Below are 26,665 nucleotides of genomic sequence, written 5' to 3'. Positions count from 1 at the left end.
TCAGTCATCAGAGATAAGCTGAGAATGTTGGAGAATCAGAAAGAGAAAAATTCAGTTGCAAACTTAAAAAAAAGGAAAAAACAAAACAAAACAAAAAACTTGCAAGAAGAAAGGAAGCCTGCTTGGAAGAAAGATGTGGTATCTGATGACCCAGTCAGGGAGTGTGGAAGTTGTGTATTTTTAAATTGTGTGACTCATTCCTTAGGGCCAAAGCAGAAATCAAGTGAGGAAAAAAATTCCCAGAGAAAAATATGTCAACAGGGTGGCGGTGGTGAGGGGAGGGTGGATTGGTGACGAGGGGAATCAATGACACCCAATGGGACCATCTAGTATGAAATCGTATCATTCTGACAAATCTGTTTCTCAGAATAACTTATTGCCCTTCCCTCCAATTTAACTGCCAAACCCTGAAGGAATGTGTAAGTGGGAATGAGGCTGAGTTAGAGAAGTGGGTCTGGTACAGGATGCACTGGGGTATGAGAGTCACTGTTTTGTTTTATTGTATTGTATTGTATGGTATGGTATGGTATTTTAATTTTGAGAGAGAGAGAGAGAGAGAGAGCAGGGGCAGGGGGCAGAGGGAGAGAGAGAATCCCAAGGAAGCTCCATGCCCAGTATGGAGCCCGAAGCAGGGCTCGATCTCACAACCCGGAGATCATGACCTGAGCCAAAATCAAGAGTGGGACACTTAATTGACTGAGCCACTGAGCGCACCCCCCCCAAATCACTCTGTTTAAATGAATGCCTGAAATATCTCAAGGAGAAAAATCAGCAAATCCAACAACATACACCATTAGGAAATCTCGGAAGATCTTACTTTTTTAAATGTGTTTGTTTAGAGGAAGATTTTCAGTGTTTGATTACCAGAAAAGCCTTAAAAGCAAATAACCACGTATAATCAATGAAGAAAGCAAACAGGACAACCGTGGTGTTACCAAATGGTTTGTGGGGCACATATTCTCTAAAATCTTCATGTATTTAGTCAAGGATACAGAACTTCATGGACCTAAGGTGGACTGGCCCGGAAGCAGAGGCCGTGTCTCCTGTCCTGTTGTCTATGGGGTGCACTGTTGTAAGTGGCCCTCTCTGCAAGGGTAGTGTCCTCCCAGAACTGAGAGGAAAGCCTCATTCTTGCTTTGCCCTTTTATTCCTAGACTTTCCTGAACATCCTGGAAAACTCCACACTTACAATCTCTTAAGGGAATATTTATAAACATCAAGGTTTCCTAAATTTGTTGACCCAAATTTAGCACCAGCAAGGCTCCATCCCCTTGGGAGTGGGAATGCAATTCTAAACAGTATCAGTTGCTATGGTCTGTCCCAGTCTTGGGAGGGCCAGGAAAGCCTATCTGTTCTCAACAGCTTAGATGAAGACACCAAAACAAAAGATTATTGCTTAGCATACTCACCAGAGGTGAAATTAAAGAACTTGAGAACAACCGGAAGTTGTCCTGGCAAGAGCTGTCCATGCCAAGGCCAAGGGTTCTAACATAACAAAACGCCGTGGAGGACAGAAGAGCAACAAAGGATGACAGAGAGCACATCTGGCCACCGTAACCTGTCTTACTTAGCTCCCAAGCCCTCATGTGCATTTTCGGTCTTTTTTTTTTTTTTTTTCTATTTTATTATGTTCTGTTAATCACCATACATTACATCATTAGTTTTTGATGTAATGTTCCATGATTCATTGTTTGCATATAACACCCAGTGCTCCATTCAATACGTGCCCTCTTTAATACCCATCACCAGGCTAACCCATCCCCCCACCGCCCTCCCTTCTAGAACCCTCAGTTTGTTTCTCAGAGTCCATAGTCTCTCATAGTTCCTCTCCCCCTCCGATTTCCACCCCCTTCATTTTTCCCTTCCTACTATCTTCTTCTTTTTTTTTTTTTTTAACATATAATGTATTATTTGTTTCAGGGGTACAGGTCTGTGATTCATCAGTCTTACACAATTCACAGAGCCCACCATAGCACACACCCTCCCCAATGTCTATCACCCAGCCACCCCATCCCTCCCACCCCCCACCACTCCAGCAACCCTCAGTCTGTTTCCTGAGATTAAGAATTCCTCATATCAGTGAGGTCATATGATACATGTCTTTCTCTGAATGACTTATTTCGCCCAGCATAATACCCTCCAGTTCCATCCACATTGTTGCAAATGGCAAGATCTCATTCCTTTTGATGGCTGCATAATATTCCATTGTATATATATACCACACCTTCTTTATCTGTTCATCTGTCGATGGACATCTTGGCTCTTTCCATAGTTTGGCTATTGTGCACATTGCTGCTATAAACATCGGGCTGCACATACCCCTTCGGATCACTACATTTGTATCTTTGGGGTAAATACCCAGTAGTGCAATTGCTGGGTCATACAGTAGCTCTATTTTCAACTTTTTGAGGAACCTCCATACTGTTTTCCAGAGTGGCTGCCCCAGCTTGCATTCCCACCAACAGTGTAGGAGGGTTCCCCTTTTTCCACATCCCCACCAACATCTGTTGTTTCCTGACTTGTTAATTTTAGCCATTCTGACTGGTGTGAGGTGGTATCTCATTGAGGTTTTGATTTGGATTTCCCTGAGGCCGAGCAATGTTGAGCACTTTTTCATGTGTCTTTTGGCCATTTGGATGTCTTCTTTGGAAAAATTTCTGTTCATGTCTTCTGCCCATTTCTTGATTGGATTATTTGTTCTTTGGGTTTTGAGTTTGATAAGTTCTTTATAGATTTTGGATACTAGCCCTTTATCTGATATGTTATTTGCAAATATCTTCTCCCATTCTGTCGGTCGTCTTTTGGTTTTGTTGACTGTTTCTTTTGCTGTGCAAAAGCTTTTTATCTTGATGAAGTCCCAATAGTTCATTTTTGCTCTTGCTTCCCTTGCCTTTGGCGATATTTCTAGGAAGAAGTTGCTGCAGCTGAGGTCGAAGAGGTTGCTGCCTGTGTTCTCCTTTAGGATTTTGATGGACTCCTGTCTCACACTGAGGTCTTTCAACCATTTTGCGTCTATTTTTGTGTGTGGTGTAAGGAAATGGTCCAGTTTCATTCTTCTGCATGTGGCCGTCCAATTTTCCCAACACCATTTGTTGAAAAGACTGTCTTTTTTCTATTGGACATTCTTTCCTGCTTTGTCAGAGATTAGTTGACCATAGAGTTGAGGGTCCATTTCTGGGCTCTCTATTCTGTTCCATTGATCTATGTGTCTGTTTTTGTGCCAGTACCATACTGTCTTGATGATGACAGCTTTGTAATAGAGCTGGAAGTCCGGAATTGTGATGCTGCCAGCTTTGCTTTCCTTTTTCAACATTCCTCTGGCTATTCGGGGTCTTTTCTGGTTCCATACAAATTTTAGGATGATTTGTTCCATTTCTTTGAAAAAAGTGGATGGTATTTTGATGGGGATTGCATTGAATGTGTAGATTGCTCTAGGTAGCATTGACATCGTCACAATATTTGTTCTTCCAATCCATGAGCATGGAACGTTTTTCCATTTCTTTGTGTCTTCCTCAATTTCTTTCATGAGTATTTTATAGTTTTCTGAGTATAGATTCTTTGCCTCTTTGGTTAGATTTATTCCTAGGTATCTTATGGTTTTGGGTGCAATTGTAAATGGGATCGACTCCTTAATTTCTCTTTCTTCTGTCTTGTTGTTGGTGTATAGGAATGCCACTGATGTCTGTGCATTGATTTTATATCCTGCCACTTTACTGAATTCCTGTATGAGTTCTAGCAGTTTTGGGGTGGAGTCTTTGGGTTTTCCACAAATCTTTTTTTGAATCACATTATCTAAGATTTCTCTTCCCCCTTCTATCCATCAACATCGATTAGAACAACAGCATCCCCCCTACTGTTTCTAAGCTTCGTGAGGCTTAGAACATCGGGACAATAATTTGCCACAAGGATGCAATATGTGGAAGGGTGAACTCAAGCAGAACTAATTTCTCTGGGTACGGTGGGCCGATGCCTGTCAAATTGTAATGCACAGGGGCGCCTGGGTGGCTCCGTCGTTAAGCGTCTGCCTTCGGCTCAGGTCATGATCCCAGGGTCCTGGGATCGAGCCCCACATCAGGCTCCCTGCTCAGCGGGAAGCCTGCTTCTCCCTCCCCCACTCCCCCTGCTTATGTTCCCTCTCTCGCTGTGTCTCTCCTTGTCAAATAAATAAATAAAATCTTTAAAAAAAAAATTGTAATGCACATACAAATTACCTGGGGAGCTTGTTAAAATGTAGGTTCTGATTCAGCAAATTGAGTAGGACCTGAGAAGTTTCATTAGTAACAAGCTCCACATGATGTTCAGGCCGATGGCCCATGGGCCACACATTTTGTAGCAAGGACCGAGTCCACTCAAATAACAGACCCAAAAAGGCAAAGGGTCTCAACTAAGGTCACAGGGTTAATAAGTACTGAGCTAGGACTTGAGCCCAGTTTCTCTGACTCCCAAATCTAGTGGGATTGCTCTGTACAAAATATATGCCAAGTCTCCACAGATCTGGCTGTATGTCTCTCTGACGTAGATTGTCTGGTCAAAAATAAATCAGTTATGGGACACCTGGGTGGCTCAGTTCGTTAAGCAACTGCCTTCGGCTCAGGTCGTGATCCTGGTGTCCCGGGATCGAGTCCCACATCAGGCTCCCTGCTCAGCGGGGAGCCTGCTTCTCCTTCTGACCCTTCCCCCTCTTATGCTTTCTCTCTCCTTCTCTCTCAAATAAATAAAATCTTAAATAAATAAATAAATCAGTTACATCACACTGAAAGATCATCTCCAACAACCAAGCGAAACATTTTTTTCAGTTACAAAACCTAAAACCCAGGCCTCTTGTTTTCTCATTTTTCAAAGTTCTTATTAATATCTGTTCGTCAATGGAGACATGTGTGAAAGGAACTAGAGCTTTCTAAAAGCTAATATTTAAGCTCCCTGGACCTATGATTCATACACAATCAAAAAAGAAGAGCAACGGTAATATATGAACATCAAGTGGGAAACTCTGCACATCTCATCTTCAGTCTCTGTAATGAAAACAGAAATGAGATTCAAAATAAAGCCTTCGGAGAAGAGATGTACAGGAGAAGGGAATAACATCTCCAGCTGCATTTGTGTGAACACATAAGCCAAGTAATTAACCCAGTAACAAACAGAGCACCTGGCCTCCTCTCATGCCCCATAAGCCGGGGGTCATTCCTTCTCCTGGCCTGTGCTTGGTCCACAGAGAAGGCCCCTAATTCAAGACCTAGCAAAGGGAAGAAAATAACGCTGCTTCTTGAAATACAGGTTCTTCAGTTCTCTCTCTCACTTCCAATCCATCCTGCTGGGAACTCACAAGATAACTGAAAAGGAAGCAGAAAGATGAAAAAGAAGGGGAGGGGGACAACGCTCATGGGATGAGTCTGTAACACAAAGCACTAATAATGAGGAGCGGCATCTCCTGCCAGCCAGAGGCCCTGTTCCAAAGTCTCATGTCGGAGTCAGCATGGGTCTGACCAGGCAACCCCCAAAGGTCAGGGGTCATGGGAATTCGTCAGCCTGGGCGCAGAGTTAGGGGATACACAGAGCATTTCTTTCCATCCCTCCTGGCGAAGAACGACAAACCCTGACACACAGGCATCCCACAACTCAAACGACTGTGTTCTGCAAACAAGCCACAGAGTTCGAGATCAGGAAGCAAGGCAAGAAGCCATGCTGGGCAAGTTTTCCCACACAGTTCTGCCAGTGGATTTCACTCCTTGGCTGCATCACCCTGGGCTTCAGCCGGAGCTCAAGAACAAGAGGGCAGAAATGGTTACATTCTTTGACTGTATGGAAAAAGAAGCCGCAGACCTTTCCATCCGGGCCAAGAACTGAACTGCGTTTAAGGGAGTACAGTGGTATGAAGCATACCCCTCTCTCAGTGGACACGCCATCACACAGCATAGAGTTTTAAATGCCATTCATCTCATTGACAACATTTGCACAGCAAAACACAGAGAATACTTCATTCTTGCGGTTTTGGAAATTAGAACCTAACAAAGTTTAAAGAGTTACAATGATATAACAGCACATCCTAATAAAAACTGAGGTCTTATTAGTGAGAAGCTGGAAGACCACTCCAAGGCTTCCTAGGGTCCTGCATCCTAAGATTAAATTTCTTTTTTGGGCAGATGTTCCATTTGCTCTGGTGACAAAAAGTAAAATTCTCTTCACCTCAATGTAAAGATGGCTAAACAAAGAAACAGAGGGGTGCCCTTCAAACATGGTTATTGGGTAGAAATGTTTTTCTCTGACATGTCAATAGGATCTGAGCATTTATGTAACTGTGTCTTCCTGAGAAGCCTCCTCCCTTGTTCCAGCTCAAGCAGTTGTTCATTGGAGATCAGAAGCAAAGAACCCAGTAGTCTCAGGAAATAGACACCGACTTGTTCTTCACCTTGAATTGAAGAAGAGGTTGGGGAAAAGTATTGGTCAAGACTTTCGAGAGCTCAATGGAAAAGGATCTGCTCTTAATGTGCATACACAGCCCACCTCTCCATACTGCTATATGAAACTGAGTACCTCAAGCTTTGGGAAACATGCTGACAATGGGTGACTGTGTCCTCATGTGACTATCACCTGGGGGCAAAGGGATGATAAAAAGCCCTCTTTTCCTCCTGAAGCTAGGATTTGGTTCAGTTGGTAGAGCGTGAGCTAGATTTCAGCCCTCACGGTCCCCATGATGGGGTACTTTTACAGAGTTGGCTTTAGGTTGGGGTTTCCCCTGAAGCAAGTAGCTATTCCTTGCAAGAAACACCTGGAAAAAAGGAGTAGAAGATGGGCTTGAGTCTGGGGTGGGGAAATTTTCCTCCTTTCTCAGAGGCCTCGTGATTGGGCCCAGGACTCAGTAGAGAATTATGCTTCAGTGCACCCGATAGCAGGGAGATGGCCAGTAAGGCAGATCCTTGCTACAGATCAAAAGGCCAGGTGCTTGGTCAGAGACCCTCTTGGAGCTCAGCCTAGACTCAGCACAGCCAAAGTGAAAAGAAGTTTCAGGTCATTATGTGTATTGTCCTTCCTTCTTTTTATATGCAAACTTTTTAAAGAATCTTACTGAAAATTAGTTTGGAATCTGATGTGCTTTGCAGAACTAAGAAAAGCCCTGACCCAGGCCCAGAAGAGAATAGTAAAGTTGATAGCAGTGTCTCCTTCCCGAAGTCAACATGATGGTGGCAATCACAGTGGCAGTCACAGTGTTCTTGGAGCCACAGTGTTCCTAGCGTCACAATGCTCTTAGACCCAGGAGGGTCATACAGCAGAACAACATCACACTGCCATGATGAGGAGCCAGTGCCCTGGGAACACACCAGAAGTGATTCATGGACCATTTAAGCAGACTGCATTCTAGAAGTCAATAGGTGGCGTGCGAGCCATTGTTTGGGTGGTTGAGGAACCATAATCTCATTGTGAAGCCACAGCCTGGAAAGGTCTACAGGAATGTGGGGCAGTAAAAGGCTAAATGCTGAAATAAACGCATCCTTCCCTTCAACCACTATTTACTGAAGGTTTACTATGGAACACAACTAAATGTGTGAACAAGACAGCATGAGGGAAAGAAAAGTTAAGCAAAAAAGAAAAGAAAGTATCAGGTATTTTAGGTTCTTTTAAAAATAAAACAGGCAATGTGATAGAACACTGGAGGCATCTAATGTAGACTGAATGGTCAGGGAAGATCATAAGCTGGGATCTGAAAGACAAGAAGGAGCAGCTATGTAGAAATCTGAAAGAAGAACATTCTAGGCAGAGGGAACATGAATGCAAAGGAGATGAGGAAGAGTGTGTTTGGTGCAACTGAAGAACAGAGAGAAGGTCAGTGTGCCTGGAGTACTCGGCGGGAGGGCAAGGTGATGGGGCAGGAGGGCAGGGAGGTAGGCAATGAGCAGGTCAGAGGGAGCCCGGAAGCCAGGACAAGACATTCGGATTGTATTCTACCGTGATGGGAAGTAAGTAGAGATTTGAAGCAGCAGAGCGCACTGCTCTATAAATGGGTTTAAAAGTCCAGTCTGGCCATGGTGAGAAATGGTCTGCAGGGAATTAACACAGGAAGTGGAGGACCACTTGGGAGGTCAATGCCGTGGTCCAGAAGAGACAGGATGGTGACTAGAACTAGGGGAAAGTTTCTCAACCTCGAAACTATTAACATTTTGTACCATATAATCCTTTGTTGTGGAGGGCCATTCTGTACACTGTAGAAAGTTTCCAATATCTCTCACTAGAAGCCAGAAGCAATCTCCCCTTTCCCAGTTGTGACAACCAAAAATATCTCCAGACGTTGCCAAATATCCCCTATAGGGCAAAACTACCCCTGTTGAGAATGAGCAAACTAGGGTGTTAGCTGTAGAAGTGACAAGAGTGGTAGATTCTGCACATATTTTGATGGAAGAGCGGACAGGATTTGCTGATAAGAATAAATAGAGAGTGGGAGAGAAAGAGATGAGTCAATGATAATTCCACGGGTTTTGGCCCCGGGTAACTAGAAGAATGGAGTAGACGTGCCCAGCGATGGGGAAGATGGCTGGAGGAAGGAATAGAGAGGATTGCTTTGGGGATGTCTGGGTGGCTCTGTCGGTTAAGCATCTGCCTTCAGCTCAGGTCATGATCTCAGGGTCCTGGGATCGAGCCCCGCATCAGGCTCCCTGCTCGGCAGGGAGCCTGCTTCTCCCTCTCCCTCTGCCTGCCGCTCTACCTCCTTGTGCTCTCTCTCTCTGTCAAATAAATAAAATCTTAAAAAAAAAAAAAAAAAAGAGGATTGCCTTGAACATGTCAAATTTAAGATTCCTATTAGGCATACATGTAGAAACGGCAAAGAGCTGGAACTAGGAAATATCAGAGTTAGATACATAAATTTAGTAGTTATTCATATACATATACAGAGATAGAGGCAGATGATATAGATGATAGGCAGATGAGTGATGACAGACAAACAGACAGGTAGACACAAAAGACAGATAATTATACAAAGAGATGATTAGATAGATGATAGATAATAATGATAGATGATAAATGAAAGATAGACAGATGGACAGACAGAATGACAGATAAGTAGATAGCATTTGAGGCTGGTCAGGATCACCTAATAAAAGACCAAACATCATGGATCTTTCAGTCCCAACAGTCAACCTGGATAGGTTTCATGGGAAGAATTGGAAGAGACTTACCATGTTCATGGATTGGACTAAACATAACAAATGTTAATTTCCCAAATTTATATATAGGTCTAATATAATTCTTACCAAAATCTCAGCAAATTTTTGTGGTCAGATTATTCTAAAACTTATATGGAAAGGCAAAGGAAGGAGAATTACTAAAACAATTTTGACAAAATATAAAACAGTAGGAATCATTCTACTTGATTTCCAGACTAATTATATAGCTATAGTGATAAAGATTCTACTGGTGGAATAGAATATAAAACTCAGAAATAGACACAAAAATATTTCCAAGTAATTTTTGACAAGTATAGAAGTCATTCAATGGAAGGAAGGTAACTTTTTTTTAAAAAATGGTGCTGGAGCAATTGGGACATCCATAGGCAATAAGAAAAAAAAGAGAATGAGAATGAACCTCTATCTAAGTCTCACATCTTATACAAAAATTAACTCAAAATGGATCATGACTCGGGGCACCTGGCTGGATAAGTTGGTTACGCGTCTGCCTTTGACTCAGATCACGATCTCCAGGCCCTGGAACTGAGCCCCATGGTGGGCTCCCAGCTCAGCAGGGAGTCTGCTTCTCCTCCCTCTGCCTCTCCCCCTGCTTGTGCTCTCTCTGTCTCTCTCTCTCTCTCAAATGAATAAATAAAATCTTTAAAAAAAATTTTTTTAAATAAAGGGGAAAACTTTTTTTAAAAATGTATCATGACTTAAATATAAAATGCACACATAAGGAAGAGCTGGGGGCCTGAAGGAAACAGGTGTGTCTATAAAAGGACAGCACAAGGAATTGTTTGTGATGGAAATGTTAGGCATCTTGACTGTATCAATGTCAAAATGCTAGCTATGATATTGTACAGTAATTTGGGCAAGATGTTCCCATTGGGGGGGACTGAGTCAAGGGTACATGGGATCTCTCAGTATTAGTTCTTTCAACTGCATATGAATCTATAACTCTCTCAAAATAAAAAGTTTAATTTTAAAGAAAAACTGAAAATTATACCTCTTTGAAAATTTCAATCCATAATTGAGCTCAAAACAAGAAAGAAAATCTCAGTGTGCTAAAAGGGAAAAGGAAAAAGTTGAGTGGGAGTTGAAGCTTAGTGGCCCTCAAGAGAGAGAGAGAGAGAGAGCCATGACCAGCTAGCTAGCTATTCAGATTAGGGGTCAGGATCTAATGCCCCGGTAGTGGCTGGAATTGAGGCTAGGCTTTAGGATAGAGCCAAAAATCATATTCACTTTAATAAAGCCTGAGGTGAGAAATACTGTCTCTGTGAACAAGAATTTAAAATATTTACTAAAATAACAAACATTAAAAATATTTACTGACTCAGGTATACAGTCCAGGTGCTGGGAGACTAGACCAAGCCATCGATGAAGGGGGGTACCCATGAGGGGTCAGAACCCCAATCCCGTATCATGCAGAAGTGTGGAGTGTAACACTTTACAGAAACGTCAACTGAAATACTAACAACAAACTGACCTGGAACAAATCCTTAGAGGGCCCCTGGCAACAGCAAATCCAAAACGACCCCCCTGGGAGTCTCACAGGTAATGACTCCCACCAAGGAGGACTTCCAAGTCTAATTGATTAAACAACACGGTCTCTCCATCAAAGAACTTAGAATGGAACAAATCAACTAAACTGTTCAAAAGAAGCAAATTCCATAACTTCAAGGTTATAAAGACTTGAAGGGAGAGAGTGACGAGAATGGTAAAGACGACAGAGGGAATGCTGCTGGGCTGGGACACGGGCTGACTCAGTGGAGAGCAGCCTCCAAGAAGATGGGGACCAAAGCCATGTGGAAGGTATTAAGTGGAGGAAGGAGGTCACCCCACACCCTGGCCCGAGTGACCTTTCTTGGGTCTTCAGTTTGCAACCATCTGAGCCTGCTCCAAGGGAAGCTAACTAGACCCTAAATTATAGACAACCCCAAGAGAACACAGCCTACAGCATTAGAGTGACTACATCTAAAGCAAAGATTATGCCAGGCCTGAGCCATAGAAAGGAGAAGCAGATGTCCTCCTCCACATGAGAGTGTTTGCTTCCTCAGAAAGCCTTCCCAAATGCCACCTCTGTCCTTAGGGTGGTGGGGGGCTTAAAAGTGAATATATCCTAAGCCTGCCATCCTGTGAATTTGATGGTGGGGTCATGTTTGGGTGAAAGGGAAAATAAATATCACAGAAGTCAGATTCCAGATAAGTGATCAGGAGAAATCAGACACACGTCCAACCACTATCACTTTGATGTGGAGCACTGGCCATAATGGTAAATGAACTTGAAGCCAGCCAGCTCGTATGCTCACAGAAAGGGAAGAAAGTCATTTGGATTTTAGTGCCTATTTTATAACTGTCCATAAACTGTTCAATTCTGTGTAAAGGGCTCCAAAATTATGCCAGTAGACTCGTTCTTCTGGCAAAAATCATTCAGCAATTTGAATCTAAAATTTCCATCATCTTGGCTACCACATTAGTCCATTAGTTACTATTTGTTTCTTTGTGTCCCTGTGTTTAGTATGAATCTGGAATCTGAATCTGAAAATGCCCACATGGTAGTCTACACTGCTCCCTGGGGCCATTTGAAATTGAAAAGGTCCCAATATTCTGTTCCCGAGCGTGGAATAATGCTACACAGTGTGCAGTCTCCCTGAGAAAGCACAGGATGAAAAGTGGGGACAACTGAGAGCAGCAGTTCTCAACCCTGGCTGCACGCTAGAATTATTCGGGGAGAACTGCTACTTTAGAGTAATATTGGCTAATACTGCTAATTAATCCCCACTCACGCTAATCCATTGGCTGGCAACACCTACCACACATTAGAGTTTCCTAGGGAGCTTTAAAAAATTACTGATGTCTGAGCTCCAGTCTCAGACCACTTAAATCCAAACATCTGGGAGGACAGGTGGGGAATGGGTACTTTTTAAAAGCTCCGCAGTGGATCCTAATGTTCAGCCAGGGTTATGAATGACTGCTCTAGTCCAGTCTTAAACTTCAGTGAGCACCAGAATCTCCTGGAGGGCTCATTAAAACAAGCGTTTCAAATAAGCAGATAACAGAGATAGAAGGTAGATTAGTGGTTCCCCAAAACCAGGGGAGGTGAGGGGATTAGAGGGCAACTTGTAAGGGGTAGAAAGTCTCGGGCTCAAATTAGCTGCGCAGTAAAGTTATTCGACATCTTCAAGCTTCATCATCTACTAGAATATAACCAAGATGGGGGGCTGGAGAGCAGAAGAGGATGACATACGGAAACCACCTCACACACCACACAATCCAGTACCTGGCATATTGGAAACATAAAAAATTGATAATAGCACCCAACATCCATTGAGTGTGTATTATTCGTAAGCACTCTTCTAAGGTGTTGACATATATTTATTCATTTAATTCCCACAATACTCTATTACGGGGATCAGGACTTTTTTTTTCCTATCAAAGCCAGATAGCAATTTTGGGGGCTCATGGGCCATACAGTCCTGATCCCAACTACTCAGCTCTGCTGTTGTACTTTGAAAGCCGCCTTAGACAATGTAAACACGTGGGCTTCTCTATGTTCCAATAAAACTTTATTTATGAAAACAAGTGGTGGTCAGATTTGGTCTGCGGGCCGTTCTTTGCCAAGCCCTGCTGTGTGAGATGGGTATTGTCATTATCTCCATTTTATCTCTCACAGGTGAGCAAACCAAGGCACGAAGGGATAAACTAAGCCTAAGTTTCCGAATGAAGTCTGATGACGAAGTCCACATAGTCAGCTATCTACCAGAGCAGCTGCTGACGACACCGTCTTCGCTATGAGCCTCTCAGTCCAAACCCAGGTCCTCCTAATTCAAAAGGGGCTGGCCAGCCACTCAGGCACAATCCCCTCAGAGCGGCCTCAGAGGCTGAAAACCCGACTCCAGTCCTCCCTTCCCCCCACGCTGTTCCTGGTGGAAGTTCTCCCTGCTCTGAGGCCTCAGCGCCCTTACTCTCCATACCTCCCACATTGGTCAACTTTTACTTTCATGCATTTCTCCCCAACCCGTTTGGCAGCCAGGACCATGCACATCACAAGTGTTGAATCTGCACGCGCTGAAGGTGCGTGCGAGCCCACTGGTAACTGGGTGGGCAGGCTGGGAGGACAGGGGCCTGGGGCGGAGGAGGGAGGCGAGGGACCCAGGCACTCACCAGTCCCTGGCAGGCGCTGAGGGCCGCGGTCCCGATCCTGGTGCCCCGTTGCAGCACTGTGCCCCTGAGATGGCAGGGGGGTGCCGAGGAAGCCACCATCTTCACATGGGAAAGGTTCCCGTATCTCCGCTCCAAGATATAGCTTTTGGAAAGAAATCCCTGATTGACGGACAAGTTAAAGAACAGGTCCTTCTCCTCGTGTGAAATTCTGTAGTACACCCGCTCCTCTGGGCCATCCAAGTCTCTCTTCCTCCTGTTGTTGCTGCTGACGGGATGGTGCAAGCCATAGGACTGAAAATGCCCACTGGCATCTACCCGGACGGGGGCCACCACGTGGTATTCAGGCAGGGCCTTGATAAAATGCTCTGAAAGAAAAGGACACAAAGAATAAAACTGAGAGCACTCTCTGCTGAGTCTCCAGCAAGGTAAGCGCTCGGCCATTTGGAACTTAGACTTTAGCGTGCTGATGGCAAAATACCCCTGTTGGCCTGAAGTTTACAGATCCCATCTATCGCACAAACACTGGCAACAGTAAACCCCCTGAACGACTCAAAATCGACTCGGGGCCCCTCCTGGATGACACGTGGCAGTCTGAGCCGGCACCCGGGCACAACTCTGGATGGCAGATGTTTTCCCAGAGACAAATCAAGATGAGAATTCACTCATGAGGCGTCCCGTTAGCAAGGAGGCAAGGTCAGCTTAAGGAATGTTTCAAGTCTTGAGTTGATGAATACAAGTCACAGAGCCTCGCTGTTTACTCTAAGGAGCTTAAACGCCTCAGGAACTTCCCATTAACTCAGGTTCGAAGAAAAATAAAAACAGCTAACCCGTCGTATAGACTCTGACAAACTTCACACGGATCACAGCATTAGTGTTCTGTAACATGAAACGGGTACTTAAAGAAACAAACTTGGATTTTTTTTTTATTTTTACAAAGTATACAAAATAAAATGGGAAGATGAAAACTGCCGCTTTAAAAATGCAAGACAGGACACTTGTCCCTTCCACACAGGAGAACACATACACCTTTTGGCTTGCTCACGTTTAAATTCCCACCACTTCCTCCTCATCCTGATGTTTGAAAAGAACAAGGAACCTAACTAGCAGGGGCGAATCATCCCTCAGGATGCCAGACTACTTAAGGCAAACCATTAGCCACTTAGTAAAATAACTCATTGTTTGCGTTAGAGAGAAAAAAGAAAAGAGAAGAAAGAAAGAAAAGGAGCCAGGGAGGAAGCAAGAGAGAGAGAAGGAAAATCAAATTCCACTTGCCACCTCCCAGATGTATTCCTTGCGCCTTCTAGCTTACGTTGTTTTCTACAGTTACGTCGCACTTTTGCACTCTCTACTGATAGCCTGTTTATTCTCACTTAGGCTTGAACATCCCAACTACAATCCCCCTTCTTTCTCCTAAGGTCCCTGGTTCAAGTTCTCTCAGGTCCTTAACTTTCCATACCTCTCAGAATAGCCTCATTTTACCACAGTTTTTGTGCATCAGACTTTATTCCCGAAGCCTCTGGAGGCAGAATCTTGCCCATCGCAGCTGCCTGGCTCGCAATGTGTCGCTCTATCAATGAGCACATCTGTAGTTGGTTAATTAAAAGAACTGGACTTAATGGGGTACATTTATAAAACAGCCTCTTTTCCCAGACAACTGCCTTCCAACACACTTTGTGAAATTGTTCATCTCTGCCTTGGATGAAATCTGGGGCAGAGCGCAGAGTTTTCAACTTAGGTACTAATAAATAGTCTCCGTTTTTTAGGTGTAAAAAAATCCAGAACCACTGCTTCTAATTGCGGCGGTTCTGAGCAACAAATCACACAGCAACATGGACAAACCTTTAAAAACAATGTTCAGTGAAAAATAAGAAACAATACAAGTTAATACAGAGCCACTGACATCAATGGAATATACATGCACACCAAAACAATAATACAAAGTCAGCCAGAACATATGCAAATGAAAAATACATATGGAACCCATTAAAATGGTTTTCCATGAGGAGGAATGGGAGTGGGGACAAAAATGCAAAAAAAAATAATAAAATAAAGCCAGAAAGGGGTTTTGTGCAAATCAGTGACGCTAGCGTGCCATGAACTAGGAGTCAAATTGACTCAGTCCTCTGATACTCCCCAAAGAATATCTGGACATATTTAGTAGCAGAGTCTCACTGACCTTCCAAGTTCAGAGCTTAGGAGGGGAAAGGCCAGGGTGGGTCGGAAGAAAGTGGATACAATTGGCTTCCTTTGGGTTACTCTTTTCTTCTGCTACTCACAGTAATGTGTCTGGCTTCTCCAGGGTGAGCAGTGGATGGAAGTTAGGGGCACAAAAAGTCTCACCCAACAGTGTATAGCCATCATCTTGCAATGGGCCCGGCTGTGCGTGCTCACTGCCCAGATGCTGACTCCCCCTCTCAGGGAATGCTCTTATTTGCCTTATAGGGCCTGTCGCTGAAGATGCATCTCAAAGAATTAAACATGATTTTTGAAAGTATAAAATGAAAGATAAAGCTTGCCTAAGCCCTAGCACCTACTCCTCAAAGAATAAAAGAGCAAACAAATTTTGAGCTCTTGACCCAGTTGCTTTCTTTCTAATGGGTTTTGAAGAGATCCAGCATAAGTTGGCTATACAATAATATAATGATAATAACCACAGTAACCATTTAACGAGCACTTGCTATGAGCCAGGCACCATCAGTCCCTTCTCACTCAGTCCTCACAATTTCAGGGAATTCTCATTTCATAGATAAAGAAACAGAGCCTAAGAGAGGTCCCAGAGCTAATATGCAACATCACTTATACTGAAATCTCATGTTTCCTATTTCAGAATCACGTTCTTAGCCCCTGTCCTTCATGTACATAAGCAGTTGCCCTTGGCAGAAATGTATAACAGAGTAGAAGTGATACCACTGCCCTGGGGAGATGATCTGACAAGAAGAAGGTGGCTTGACTTCTTTCCAATTTTAGTATATGTGCTGCCGAAGCGAGCACAGGTGGCTTGACTTCTTTAAGAGGCTTCAATTTGCTCAGCAATAAAGGGAGGATAATAATGGCCTGTTTGGCAGGTAGAGTAACAAGGGGTAAGACTAGTTTTGCCTCTTGATTGATTGCAAACGAAGCAGCTAAGCCATGTCAGCCCACAGGTGTGGACAGAAATAAGAGGCCACGGGAGTGTGACTTATGCTGGTGGCCCACCTGCCGTTGCTTTATCTATACAAAGGAGTCACAGTACGAGTTTTCACCCCCTAGGGTGGCTGTGAGGATCCAGTGTGTATTAATATATGTAATAGATGTAGAGCGGTGCTTGACAAATAGCACTCAGTGGCTATGATTGGTATTAAAGATAGAAACTTGGCCATCAAGGATCACTGTGGCCATAAACAGGTATAAACTCCAAGCAGAGACAGGGGAGAAGCCCTCGCTCACCTTGGCTTCCTCTCAGTGGGTATTTAGTTTGGAAGATGAGGTAGCTATAACTTTGGCCAATAGAAGGCAGAGCTCAGAGGGGATATGATAGAAATGGAGAAAGTCCATGTCAGGAAATAATTTTTACCATTCCTGTGGTCAAGCCCAGCATTTAGAGTATACCAACCTGGTCTTGTCTAATCTGTACGGTTCTCTGGGACAGATATTATTAACTGTGTCCCTCATCTTAGCCCTCATTCCCACTCCTGTAAAAAGACAATGGAGAAGGACAAGGATTCATTCTGGGGTGATCTGACCCCGGAGCCCACCCTTCTAACCGCTGCCCTTGCTGCTTCTCAAGGGTCTACCGCTGAGAACCAGATGTCAAGTTGGGGAGTCAACAAGGCTGTGGGTGGGAGGAACTGAGGCACACTGAAATCCCATCACAGTCTGCAGCTTTATGGAAACACATTATCAGCCCTGAATACCTTGACTTGCCTTCTTTAAAATTAGCCTCGAAACCCTCGGTCACAAACATTGATGATACTTCATGAGAAGCTTTGAGTGAAGCCTGTTGGCACAAGTGCTTTTGAAAATTCGCAACATCAGGCGATTTTTTACCCTCTGCTTAGAAAGAAAGGAGAGAGGTAAGAGAATATTTACCTGCCAGATTTTATAGTTTAGGTTAAACCTATACTTAACTCTTTGTATTGTGTATTTCTATCTTAGAGAGCAATGAATTTCTAAGGACTCTTCACTAAAAAGTGCAATGAAATTCTCTAAGAGTCAGAAGTTCATTTTCATAATTCTCTTCCATGGGATGCTGCAACCTTTCAAATATATTTTTACCATAGAAAACCACATGTGTCAAGATGTGGAGAATCGCGTTGATCCCTCCCAAGTTGTAAAATACGCCACAGGAGGTTGGATTTGCTCACCAACTATATGACCACCAACCTCCAGACTGTCATTGCTTATGATAATAAACACAAATAAAATACCAAAACTGTGAAGTGTCTTCTTACATAAAGAAAATACATGAAATCACTTCCTTCTTTCTTTTTTTCCAAATAGCATAGATACATTATTAGGCCATTTGTCTTGAAGCACACTCAAAACACTTGTCTGGAAACACTCCCTCTGTTCTTACACCAACCTGTGCTGCCGAAAACACATTTCTACTGTGGGATAAAGTGCCCGCCCTGTTGATTTCAGAGTTGCTGGGAGCAAAACAGATCATAGATGCAGCCGGTGACTTGTAGACAGTACAAGGAATAAGGAACCCAAGGGGCTATCACTGGTTGTGGGGGAAAAGGCAGTATGTTGTGCGCAAGACTAATATTTCCCGTTGTTCTGACACTTGGTTGGGAACCAAGAAACCTTGTGGAAGTGACTGCACTTTTCTATATCACAAGTGAGTGCTGTGGAAAGAATACTGGGCAGAGTGTCAAATCTGCCTTTTCTGGTCCCAGAAAAGATTGGATGTACCTCTGTGTTCTTTTCCAGGGCTAAAATCCTCCCTCTGCCCGACCCGTAGGGCTAGAAAGAATGTTAATGATTATCTAGGATCAGAATGTTTCCAACCACACCCTGTACAATCCCCTCCACCCCTCCGGTGAAGGAGCACTTCATAGGTGCTCACTGAACACACACTGACTAACAGACTCACCTCCGAGGCCCCCCTTCTCCTCTGGAAAAATAAGGATGGCAGAGATGGTATCTGAAGTCACTTTCAAGTTTAAATGCTCAGAATTTGGGTGCAATTCAAAAATGTCAGAGGGTGCCTGGGTGGTTCAGTTGGTTAAGCGACTGCCTTCTGCTCAGGTCATGATCCCGGGGTCCTGGGAACAAGTCTCACACTGGGCCTCCCCCCTGCTCTGCAGGGAACCTGTTTCTCCCTCTCCCTCTGCCTGCCACTCCCCCTGCTTGTGTGCTCTCTGTCTCTGTCAAATAAATAAATAAGATCTTTAAAAAAAAACAAAAAAATGTTGTCAGAGTAGAAGTGGAAATCTAGGTACATCGGTTCTTTGTGAAATGACAGGCTGATCATTTGGGGCAAAACCCAGGTCATCCTAGTCCCATGAAGCCTTAGAATTTTCTCATCCCTTCTCTCCACCTCTCTCTCTCTCAATTGTTCTCCCTCTTTCCACTCGGTTCTAAATGAAGCCTGCTCAGGAATTTCTCTGTTGCACCAAATGTGGATTACTTGTAAATCCATTGGTGAGTTAAGAACAAATATTCTGGAGAAGACTTTTAGAAGTGGAAAATATTTTTAAAACCTAAATATCTGTGCATTGCTGATAAACTCCGAGCACTCTACAGCTACTTGTCAGTATCAAATAGTTTCAGCACATAACCCCAGTGGCCACCAAGCAAAACAACCATCTCTCCCCTTCCAGGGAGGAGAGAGCAACGCCCAGGAGGGGTCTGCTCCACACTAAGCTGAATTCGCTTACAAAGAAGATGTGGAGCAAGGAGAGCTGAAAACCAACGCAGGAGAATGTGTGTCTTTGAACCAAATCCTCTCCAAACGCCCTGGGAAGTGCTCACAGGCTCTGATTGTGCTGCCAGAAGGGAGACTTTTCACAAAGGGGCTGTTTTTCAAAGAAAAACAAATGCTGCTATTTTAAACTTGGGGGTGGGAGATTTTATCTGGAAGGTTTACACAAGCAAGTGCTGGGTGATTGACATCTAACCCTGGTATTCAGGCTCCAGCTTCCAAGGAAAGCAAAGGGACTTGCTTCGGATTGCTCCTGAAGTCACAGCAGATGAGCTCTCAGCAGTATTTGAACTTTGCAATGTAGGCAGAACCCTGTGTGGAAATCCTCAACAAAGGCAGGCTCCTGATCTCTGCCACCCAAGTGGTCTTGCAGATTAAAGGGGGTCCAAATGCTAGAGAAGCTTCTCAAGGCTTGAGCATAGTCAGCAAACACTGAACATAATGTTTGCTAAAGCAGTAGTGTGTGTGTGTGTGTGTGTGTGTGTGTGTGTGTGTGTGTGTGTTGCCCCTACCCTATTATTGCTAAGAGGCCAGCCTCTGGAGCCAGGCTACCTGGGTTCAAAACCTCACTCCACCATGAGCTGGGCCCATAAACTCATCAAGCTTCCTCAGCATTAAAACCGGGACAGTAACAATGGTCCCTGCACCCCAGAAGGCTGTGGACAGTGGTTGCTGGGCTGACACATGCAGAGGGCCTTAGCAGTCTCGATGCATGGAACTTTCTCCAGCCATGCGGGCCACTGCTGCCACTCTGTCTTCTCCTAGATGCGCAAGGAACTCCCCACCGAACACAAAAGTGTCTCTGACCCTTCCAAGTCCAATAAAAAAAACCAAGGCAGCCGTGCTGCTCTGCCCGAGGGGTTAGGTTTAAGGACAAGTTGTCCTCACAACCCCGCCAGTGTTTTCCATAGCATTGTATGTTTCATGACATTCACAAGGACGTGCAGTCAGCCGCCCCCAGGAAGGCAGGACAGGGAAAGGTGAGCCCCTACAGTGGTAAATGTCCCCCAAAAAGAACTGTTATTTTTTAAAAGACAGCCCTAAATCTTTCCAGGAAACCAAAACACAGCCAAACTCACTCAGCAGGGGGCCGGAATCACATTTCCCCTCCCCTGTCCAGAGCTGAAACTAACTGGAAACACCGCCAGTGGCCAGTTGGAACTTTAAAAAAAAAAAAATCATTTTCCATATTCAGAATTTGAAAAATAGAGGATTGAAACAGAGCAGCATTCAAAGAAGAGACAAAAGGGGGGGGCATTACCAGTTACCTCTTGGGTCTTTCCTGCCACAGCATTAGTGTATAAGAGACGGGATACTGGCCTTTCAGTAAGAATTAAGGAACCATCACATTCAACACTGAATTCTGAGACACCCTATGTTACTGAGCTCCCAGCCCAGATTTCCTTACAACTCAGCCAAACGGTTTTGCAGAGTTCAGCCAGTGGGGGAGGGGAAGGGAGAGCAACCAACTTTCCACGCGTCTCACCACCACGGTTTTCAAAGGAAATAAAGAAAAGCCACTAACCTTGCCTCCTGTCCGGGAAGTGCACCGGGCCTGGCTGAGCTTGTCTCCCATAGCAAAGGGCCCCAAAGTTAAGGAGGTGCGCTACAATGGAGAGGTTTGCAAGCCAGCTCCTCTGGGCACATGGCATGATTCGGTTGTTGGGGAGAAGAAAAGTCACCAAGGTTTAGCTCTCAGCTCAAGAAATCAAGTCCTCGCCTGTGGCCGAGCAGAAAGATGCAGAGGTGCATGGTCCAGGAGTGGGACGGAGCGGCTGCAAAGCTGCCCACGATTTCCCTTTGCTTTTTCAAGCAGAAAAGGGCTAGTTACCTTTATCCCCCTTCCCTCCTGAAAGGGGAATGATTCAACTGGCAGTCTGCTTTCCGCGGGGTGTGGAACGGGTCAGAGCGGGAGGGGGCAGCCCACCCAAGATCCCCACCCCTCTGCCTTCCGCGCCCGGCCTCGCAGCCAACTCCGCGCATCTTCCTCCGGCCTCCCACCCCCACGCTCCTCCGGCCCCGCCCAGAGCCCTGCCGAGCCGGCCAAATAGGGGAGACCCGGGAGAGCCACCCTGGGCGGGACTGCGAAAAGAGAGGCCCCCAGGCCAGCCCTCCCTGGCCGAAATACAGGCCGAAAGTGCCGAGCGCAGAGGTAGGGCACAGGGGACCCCACTCCTCCACCCTCCCGGCTCAGTGCTGCCCCCTTGGCTGCCTTTGTCCACCCAGTTCCGAACTTTTCCTAACAATGCTCTACGGAGACCCCTCCATCCGCCAGGCTTCTCGGGGATTCCCTTCCAAGGCATACTAGGACTTCCATTTAAAAAAGAAATGGGCAGTTTCTCTCTTGGCCAAGTCACACAGAGGGAAATGGCCTGAGCTAATCTTCTGGTTCAACCCTGAACAAGTCCATGGGCACGAAGACGTGATGAGACCAAATGATTATGAGCTACGCTGGGTCTGCAGGTCCCTCTGGTGCCTTTCTACTTTTATTACCCCACCTTTCCTAGCCCACCTCCACTCACCCACAAGGAAACCAAGACAGCGGAGGAAGTAAATAAGCCCAAGACCTGTGTGAAGGTATTTCTCCAGTTGACCTGCCCAGCTGCTCATGGAGGGGGCATCCACTGGGCTGGAGCTTTACATTACTGAGAGAATGCTGCAAACCAGGGAGCTCGCTAAGCATCCTGAGAATTTACTGGGTAATCCAGCCAAGATTTCACACCTCTGGGCTGAAACAGGCTTCCTTACTCCATTCAGGAGGAATTTGGCCCCATACTGGTCCTCCATGGCCTCCAGCCAGCCATGTGTCCAATGAGAGGTGCAGGAAAGCAACTCCTTCAACCCTGTGCAGGCCTGGGCAGCCCCAGCAAAGCAGTGATCCAAGGGCAAGGTGGTCCTCACAGGCTTGGGGTGGGTATGAATCCTTCAGACTGGAAGCATATGCTCCACGGTATTTCGAGGGGGTATGAATTAGTTTTCTATTATCGCCATTAAGCATTCCCATAATGCTGGCGACTTAAAACAGCACAGATTTAGTATCATATAGTTCTGGAGGTCAGAAGTCTGAGATGGGTCTCCCTGGACTAAAATCCAGGTGTTAGCACAGCTGCATTCCTTTCTGGAAGCTGTGGGGAAGAGTTGTTTTCCTGTTTTTTTCATCTTCTAAGAGGCTACCCACACTCCTCAGTCCCTTGCCCTCTGCCCCTGGTTTCAAAGTCAGCGATGGCCAGTGAGTCTCCTATATGGCATCATCATGACACTATCTCTTTTCCCTCCCTTTTCCGTTTATAAGGATCCTTGTGATGACAGTGGGCCCACTCAGATCATCCGGAATAATCTCTTGATCCTAAAGCCAGCCCATTAGCAACCTTAATTCCATCTGCAACCTTTATCCCCCTTGTCGTGTAACATGGCATGTTATGTCTTCATGGGCCAGTCATGGAAGTGCTCTGAGCCTCTTCTCCTGTGACGTAAATATTAAGTAGAAAGAGCATAACTTAAGTGCAAAAGAAACTCAGATATGACAGGCAGTCTGGTGAAATGATCAGGCAGAAATGCAATTACAAGGGCACTGAAGAACCACTTAGAGCCAGAACTCCTTTTGTTTCTTTTCCTTTCTCCCTCTTTTGCTTCCCCTCAGTCTCCCTCCTCCACTTCCTCCTCTTCTTCCTCTTCATTTTATCCTTTTAATAGCAAGCAGAGCCTCATCTGAGGGTGGGATCACTCCTGGCTTCCGTGCCCTGGAGAAGAGCTATGTCTCTCAGGTAAAAACCTGTGGGAACTTTTGAGTCCCAATAATGTCAGGGAATATCAGGGAGGATCCATGGAACATTCTGGACTCAGAGTTTCATAACCTCTTCAACTCTAATGGCTTTCCCCTTACTTTCTCTGCCCCTCCTACTCTCAAGACCATGACCAGAAATATCTGTCATCCAGAGTCATCCAAGCCTGAAATATTGAAACTATAAAATCCCACCAAAATTTTGTATTCTGTCAGCCCTTTCAAACCTTTATACCCAGTACCTTGGGTCTTCAGCCTAGTAAGGACTGCCTGTCTCCTGATCTCTCCATCTTTGGTTGTCTCATAATCTATGAGCATCTCTCTGGCTTTATCTCCTTTTCTGCCAGCCATATCCTATGATTCATCTCCTTAAATAATCTCTCACCAGTGCCTTCAACTCTTCCTCATCAAACTCTAACCTTGTTTTACCCTAACTGCTGATTTTCTCGCTTTTTGTTTCCAAGTGCTGTTGAAAAAACTCACCTAATTGCACCTACTGGTGCAACTATCAATTCATGTCTCCAAGTTCAGCAAGTTTTCAACATGACTCAGCACAAATACGCATCCTGCTACTATTCTAACACCAAGTTCTTCCTACTTTTTCCAAAATTTACAAAATACCTCCAAAGCTTGGTATTTCCTCGGGGTAGAGGGAAGAGTTCATCTTACTCAACTTTTCCTCTGCTCTTTGGGAAAAGGTAACAAATGTTCTTGGTGACAAAGGTTGGCAGTGATAAAAAAAAAAAAAAGCCAACTACCTTTCCTGATATGTCCACTGTAGAGAGCAGAGCTGTGAATCACTGCAGAGTCTCCAAAATATCCCTGAGGTGGCTGATGAAAATATACTACCACTGAAGAAAGACTATAAAAACATGTAAAATACAAGTATTGAAAAATAGCTAAGAAGAGAAAATTTTATTATACACTGATTATGTACGGGGCACTGTGCTGAACACTGTATCTGCATTACCTTATTTAATCTTCACAAAAACCCATTAGGTAGGTACTATTATCATCCTTGGTTGATAGGTGGGGAAACACTGAAAGATTATACCACTTGCCTAGGACCACATCACTATGAAGTGGGAAACCGGATGAAGTAGTGAGGTTCAGAAGAAGGAAAGATTTAGCCAAGCCACTAAACAGAATCAAATACATGTCTGTCTTACTTAAGGCCCCTGTGTCATGCCCTCATTCACAGAGAGTGGAAGGGCTAAGAACACTGATATACAGACATCATTGTAGCATCTCAGGTGGTGGTTTAGTTTCCTATGGTGAAGTGTTTTCTGTGCAAAAATACAAATTGTGACAAAAGATATGAGATGCCTCACCAAGAGCTCCCTCTGTTTTCATGAGCAAAGAAGGCTTTCAAAAAGCTCATACTTTCCAACTAAGCCTATAGAAGCCCAAGGGATAGCTAAAATTCAAGGACAGGTAGTCCAGTGCATTTTTCAGAGCTGTCATTAACACTGGAAAGGCAAGTTAAACTGACTGCAAACAAAAACAAACCAAAACCACCGTTTCTTCAAAAATCATACATTTAAATATTGTTGTCACATGTACTATTTTCTTTTCTTTTTTTTTTTTTACATTTTTATTTAAATTCCAGTTAGTTAACATGCAGTGTAATATTGTTTCAAGTGTACAATATAGTGATTCAACACTTCCATACAACACCTGGTGCTCATCACAGCAAGTGCCCTCCTTAAACCCCATCACCTATCACCCATCCCCCCACCCACTTCCCCTCTGGTAACCATCAGTTTGTTCTCTATAGTTAAGAAAGAGTCTGTTTCTTGGTTTGCCTCTCTTTCTCTCTCTTTTTTCCCCTTTGCTCATTTGTTCTGTTTCTTAAATTACACATATGAGTGAAATCATATAGTATTTGTCTTTCTCTGACTGACTTATTTTCCTTAGCATAATATTCTGTAGCTCCATCCATGTAATTGCAAATGTCAAGATTTTATTCTTTTTGATGGCTGAGTAATATTCCATTGTATATGTGTACCACATCTTCTTTATCCATTCATCAGTCGTCGGACACTTCGGCTGTTTCCAAAATTTGGCTATTATAAATAATGCTGCTATAAACATTGCATGCATGTATCCCTTTGAATTAACATTTTTGTATTCTTTGGGTAAATACCGAGTAGTACAATTGCCAGATTGTAGGGTAGTTCTGTACTATTTTCTTTTAAACCTCTCTGCAGTCTTAAAAGAAGATGGAAGTAAGTATTTGTAACCCTCAGAAGTGTAAGTTCACTTTTATTCTTCCACCCAAGTGTATTCAGTGTGTAAGTGGATCAATCATCAGCACTGCCCACTCTGCACACTCAGCCCGCAGAGAGTTTGCCTACCTGGCTCAATCTGAAGATCCTGGAATCTATGCCTTGCAGATTTTGTAGTTACCTGGCCTCGGATCAAGTGGATTCCATTTTGGAACATTCTTCTGATGTTGTAATTAATCAGTTTAATTAAATAAACAGTGTCATGGTAATGCCCCTTTGAAAGCCATGGCTGAAAAGGCTATGGATCCCTGATTAATGAAACATACTATTGGCTGGAAGAAAACAGCATATTTCAGAAAAAAATGTGTAGCACATAGATCAAATTATTGCAGTAAATTGAAACTAACTTCAATTTGTTTCTTAATGCATCTTAAGCCTAATCAAAATGAAATATAACAAGATTTTACTGGGTAGGTAGGGGGAGATTCACATGGGAGGTCTGCCAGAGAGAGCCCAAGTCATATGGGGGGGGACAGGAAGGAGCCTATTGAAAAGTGTCAGAACCTCAGCCATTTTAATTGTCATCCATGTAGGACTGCTGCCCAATGCATGGTATCAGAGACTGAGCAGAGTGAGGAGGGCATCCATCTGAGAAGAACTGTCCCAGCAGGGTGTTGAAATAATGACAGGGTAAGGAGGGGTGGGGTGATGGTGGCAAATGATGGTGGTAATTGGAGATTGGTTACATACATACTGATCAGATGAGTAAATGTAGCAAGTATAATGGGAGTCAAGTTTCTCACTACCAGTGAAGACAATTACCAATGTAAAAAAAAGAGGAAAGTAGAATAAACTCTATGTTGGATTATAACTAAGGTAACTGGTATGAATCCAAAGTTGTTGATGATTGTATAGGCACATATAGAAGTAAAGATATAAATAGGCATAAGTATTACGTATATGTGTGTGTACATACATATATTGTCTAGGCCTGTTCACTTGAGGGTGTTGGAGCAACGACTCCCCAGCAGCAGTGAGCACATCTGACGCCCAGATCTTGGATTCTAAATACCATTCTCCTCTAAAAGGAACCAGGACTCCTTAGAGAAATGACTGACTTCAGAACTAGGGCTTAGGAGATAGAAGATAAAACTGAAACATTTTATTGCTAAAATAAACAAACAAGACAAAACAAACAAAAACCTCAAAGAAAGATGAGAGCTTGTCGAAAGGAGAGAGGGGTTAACATGAAAGGCCCCCCACTGGCCAAGGCTAGGAAAATTTAAGCAAAAATATATAATAGTAATAAATTATTAGTCTTAAGATAAGAACCCATGAATCCATACTGATACAAATAGATAAACGAATAGAGAGATTGATGAGGAATGGGAACTTTATATCATTTTAAAGCATCTCCCCCCAAATGTTT

General features: G+C 44.1%; 1 protein-coding gene across 2 annotated transcripts in view; it reads right to left on the bottom strand.

The window, feature by feature from the left end:
- ADAMTS12 (ADAM metallopeptidase with thrombospondin type 1 motif 12) overlaps positions 1–21,179 on the bottom strand; it is a 292,985-nt gene extending 271,806 nt beyond the window's left edge. Inside the window, exons 1-2 of one of the 2 annotated variants that reach the window (XM_021696033.2) lie at positions 20,753–21,179; positions 13,323–13,687 (exon numbers count right to left, since the gene is read on the bottom strand). In XM_021696033.2, coding sequence (XP_021551708.2) covers positions 13,323–13,687; positions 20,753–20,879 — 492 coding nt within the window. In that variant the 5' untranslated portion in view covers positions 20,880–21,179. The remainder of the gene's footprint in view (positions 1–13,322; positions 13,688–20,752) is intronic. The other variant, XM_021696038.2, reaches the window with a different exon arrangement.
- Positions 21,180–26,665: the final 5,486 nt, after the last annotated feature.

Source organism: Neomonachus schauinslandi, chromosome 7 (assembly GCF_002201575.2).
Source record: "Neomonachus schauinslandi chromosome 7, ASM220157v2, whole genome shotgun sequence".
NCBI lineage: Eukaryota > Metazoa > Chordata > Mammalia > Carnivora > Phocidae > Neomonachus > Neomonachus schauinslandi.
The sequence above is the reverse complement of the archived record's forward strand: the minus strand, read 5'-3'. Positions and strand labels throughout refer to the sequence as shown.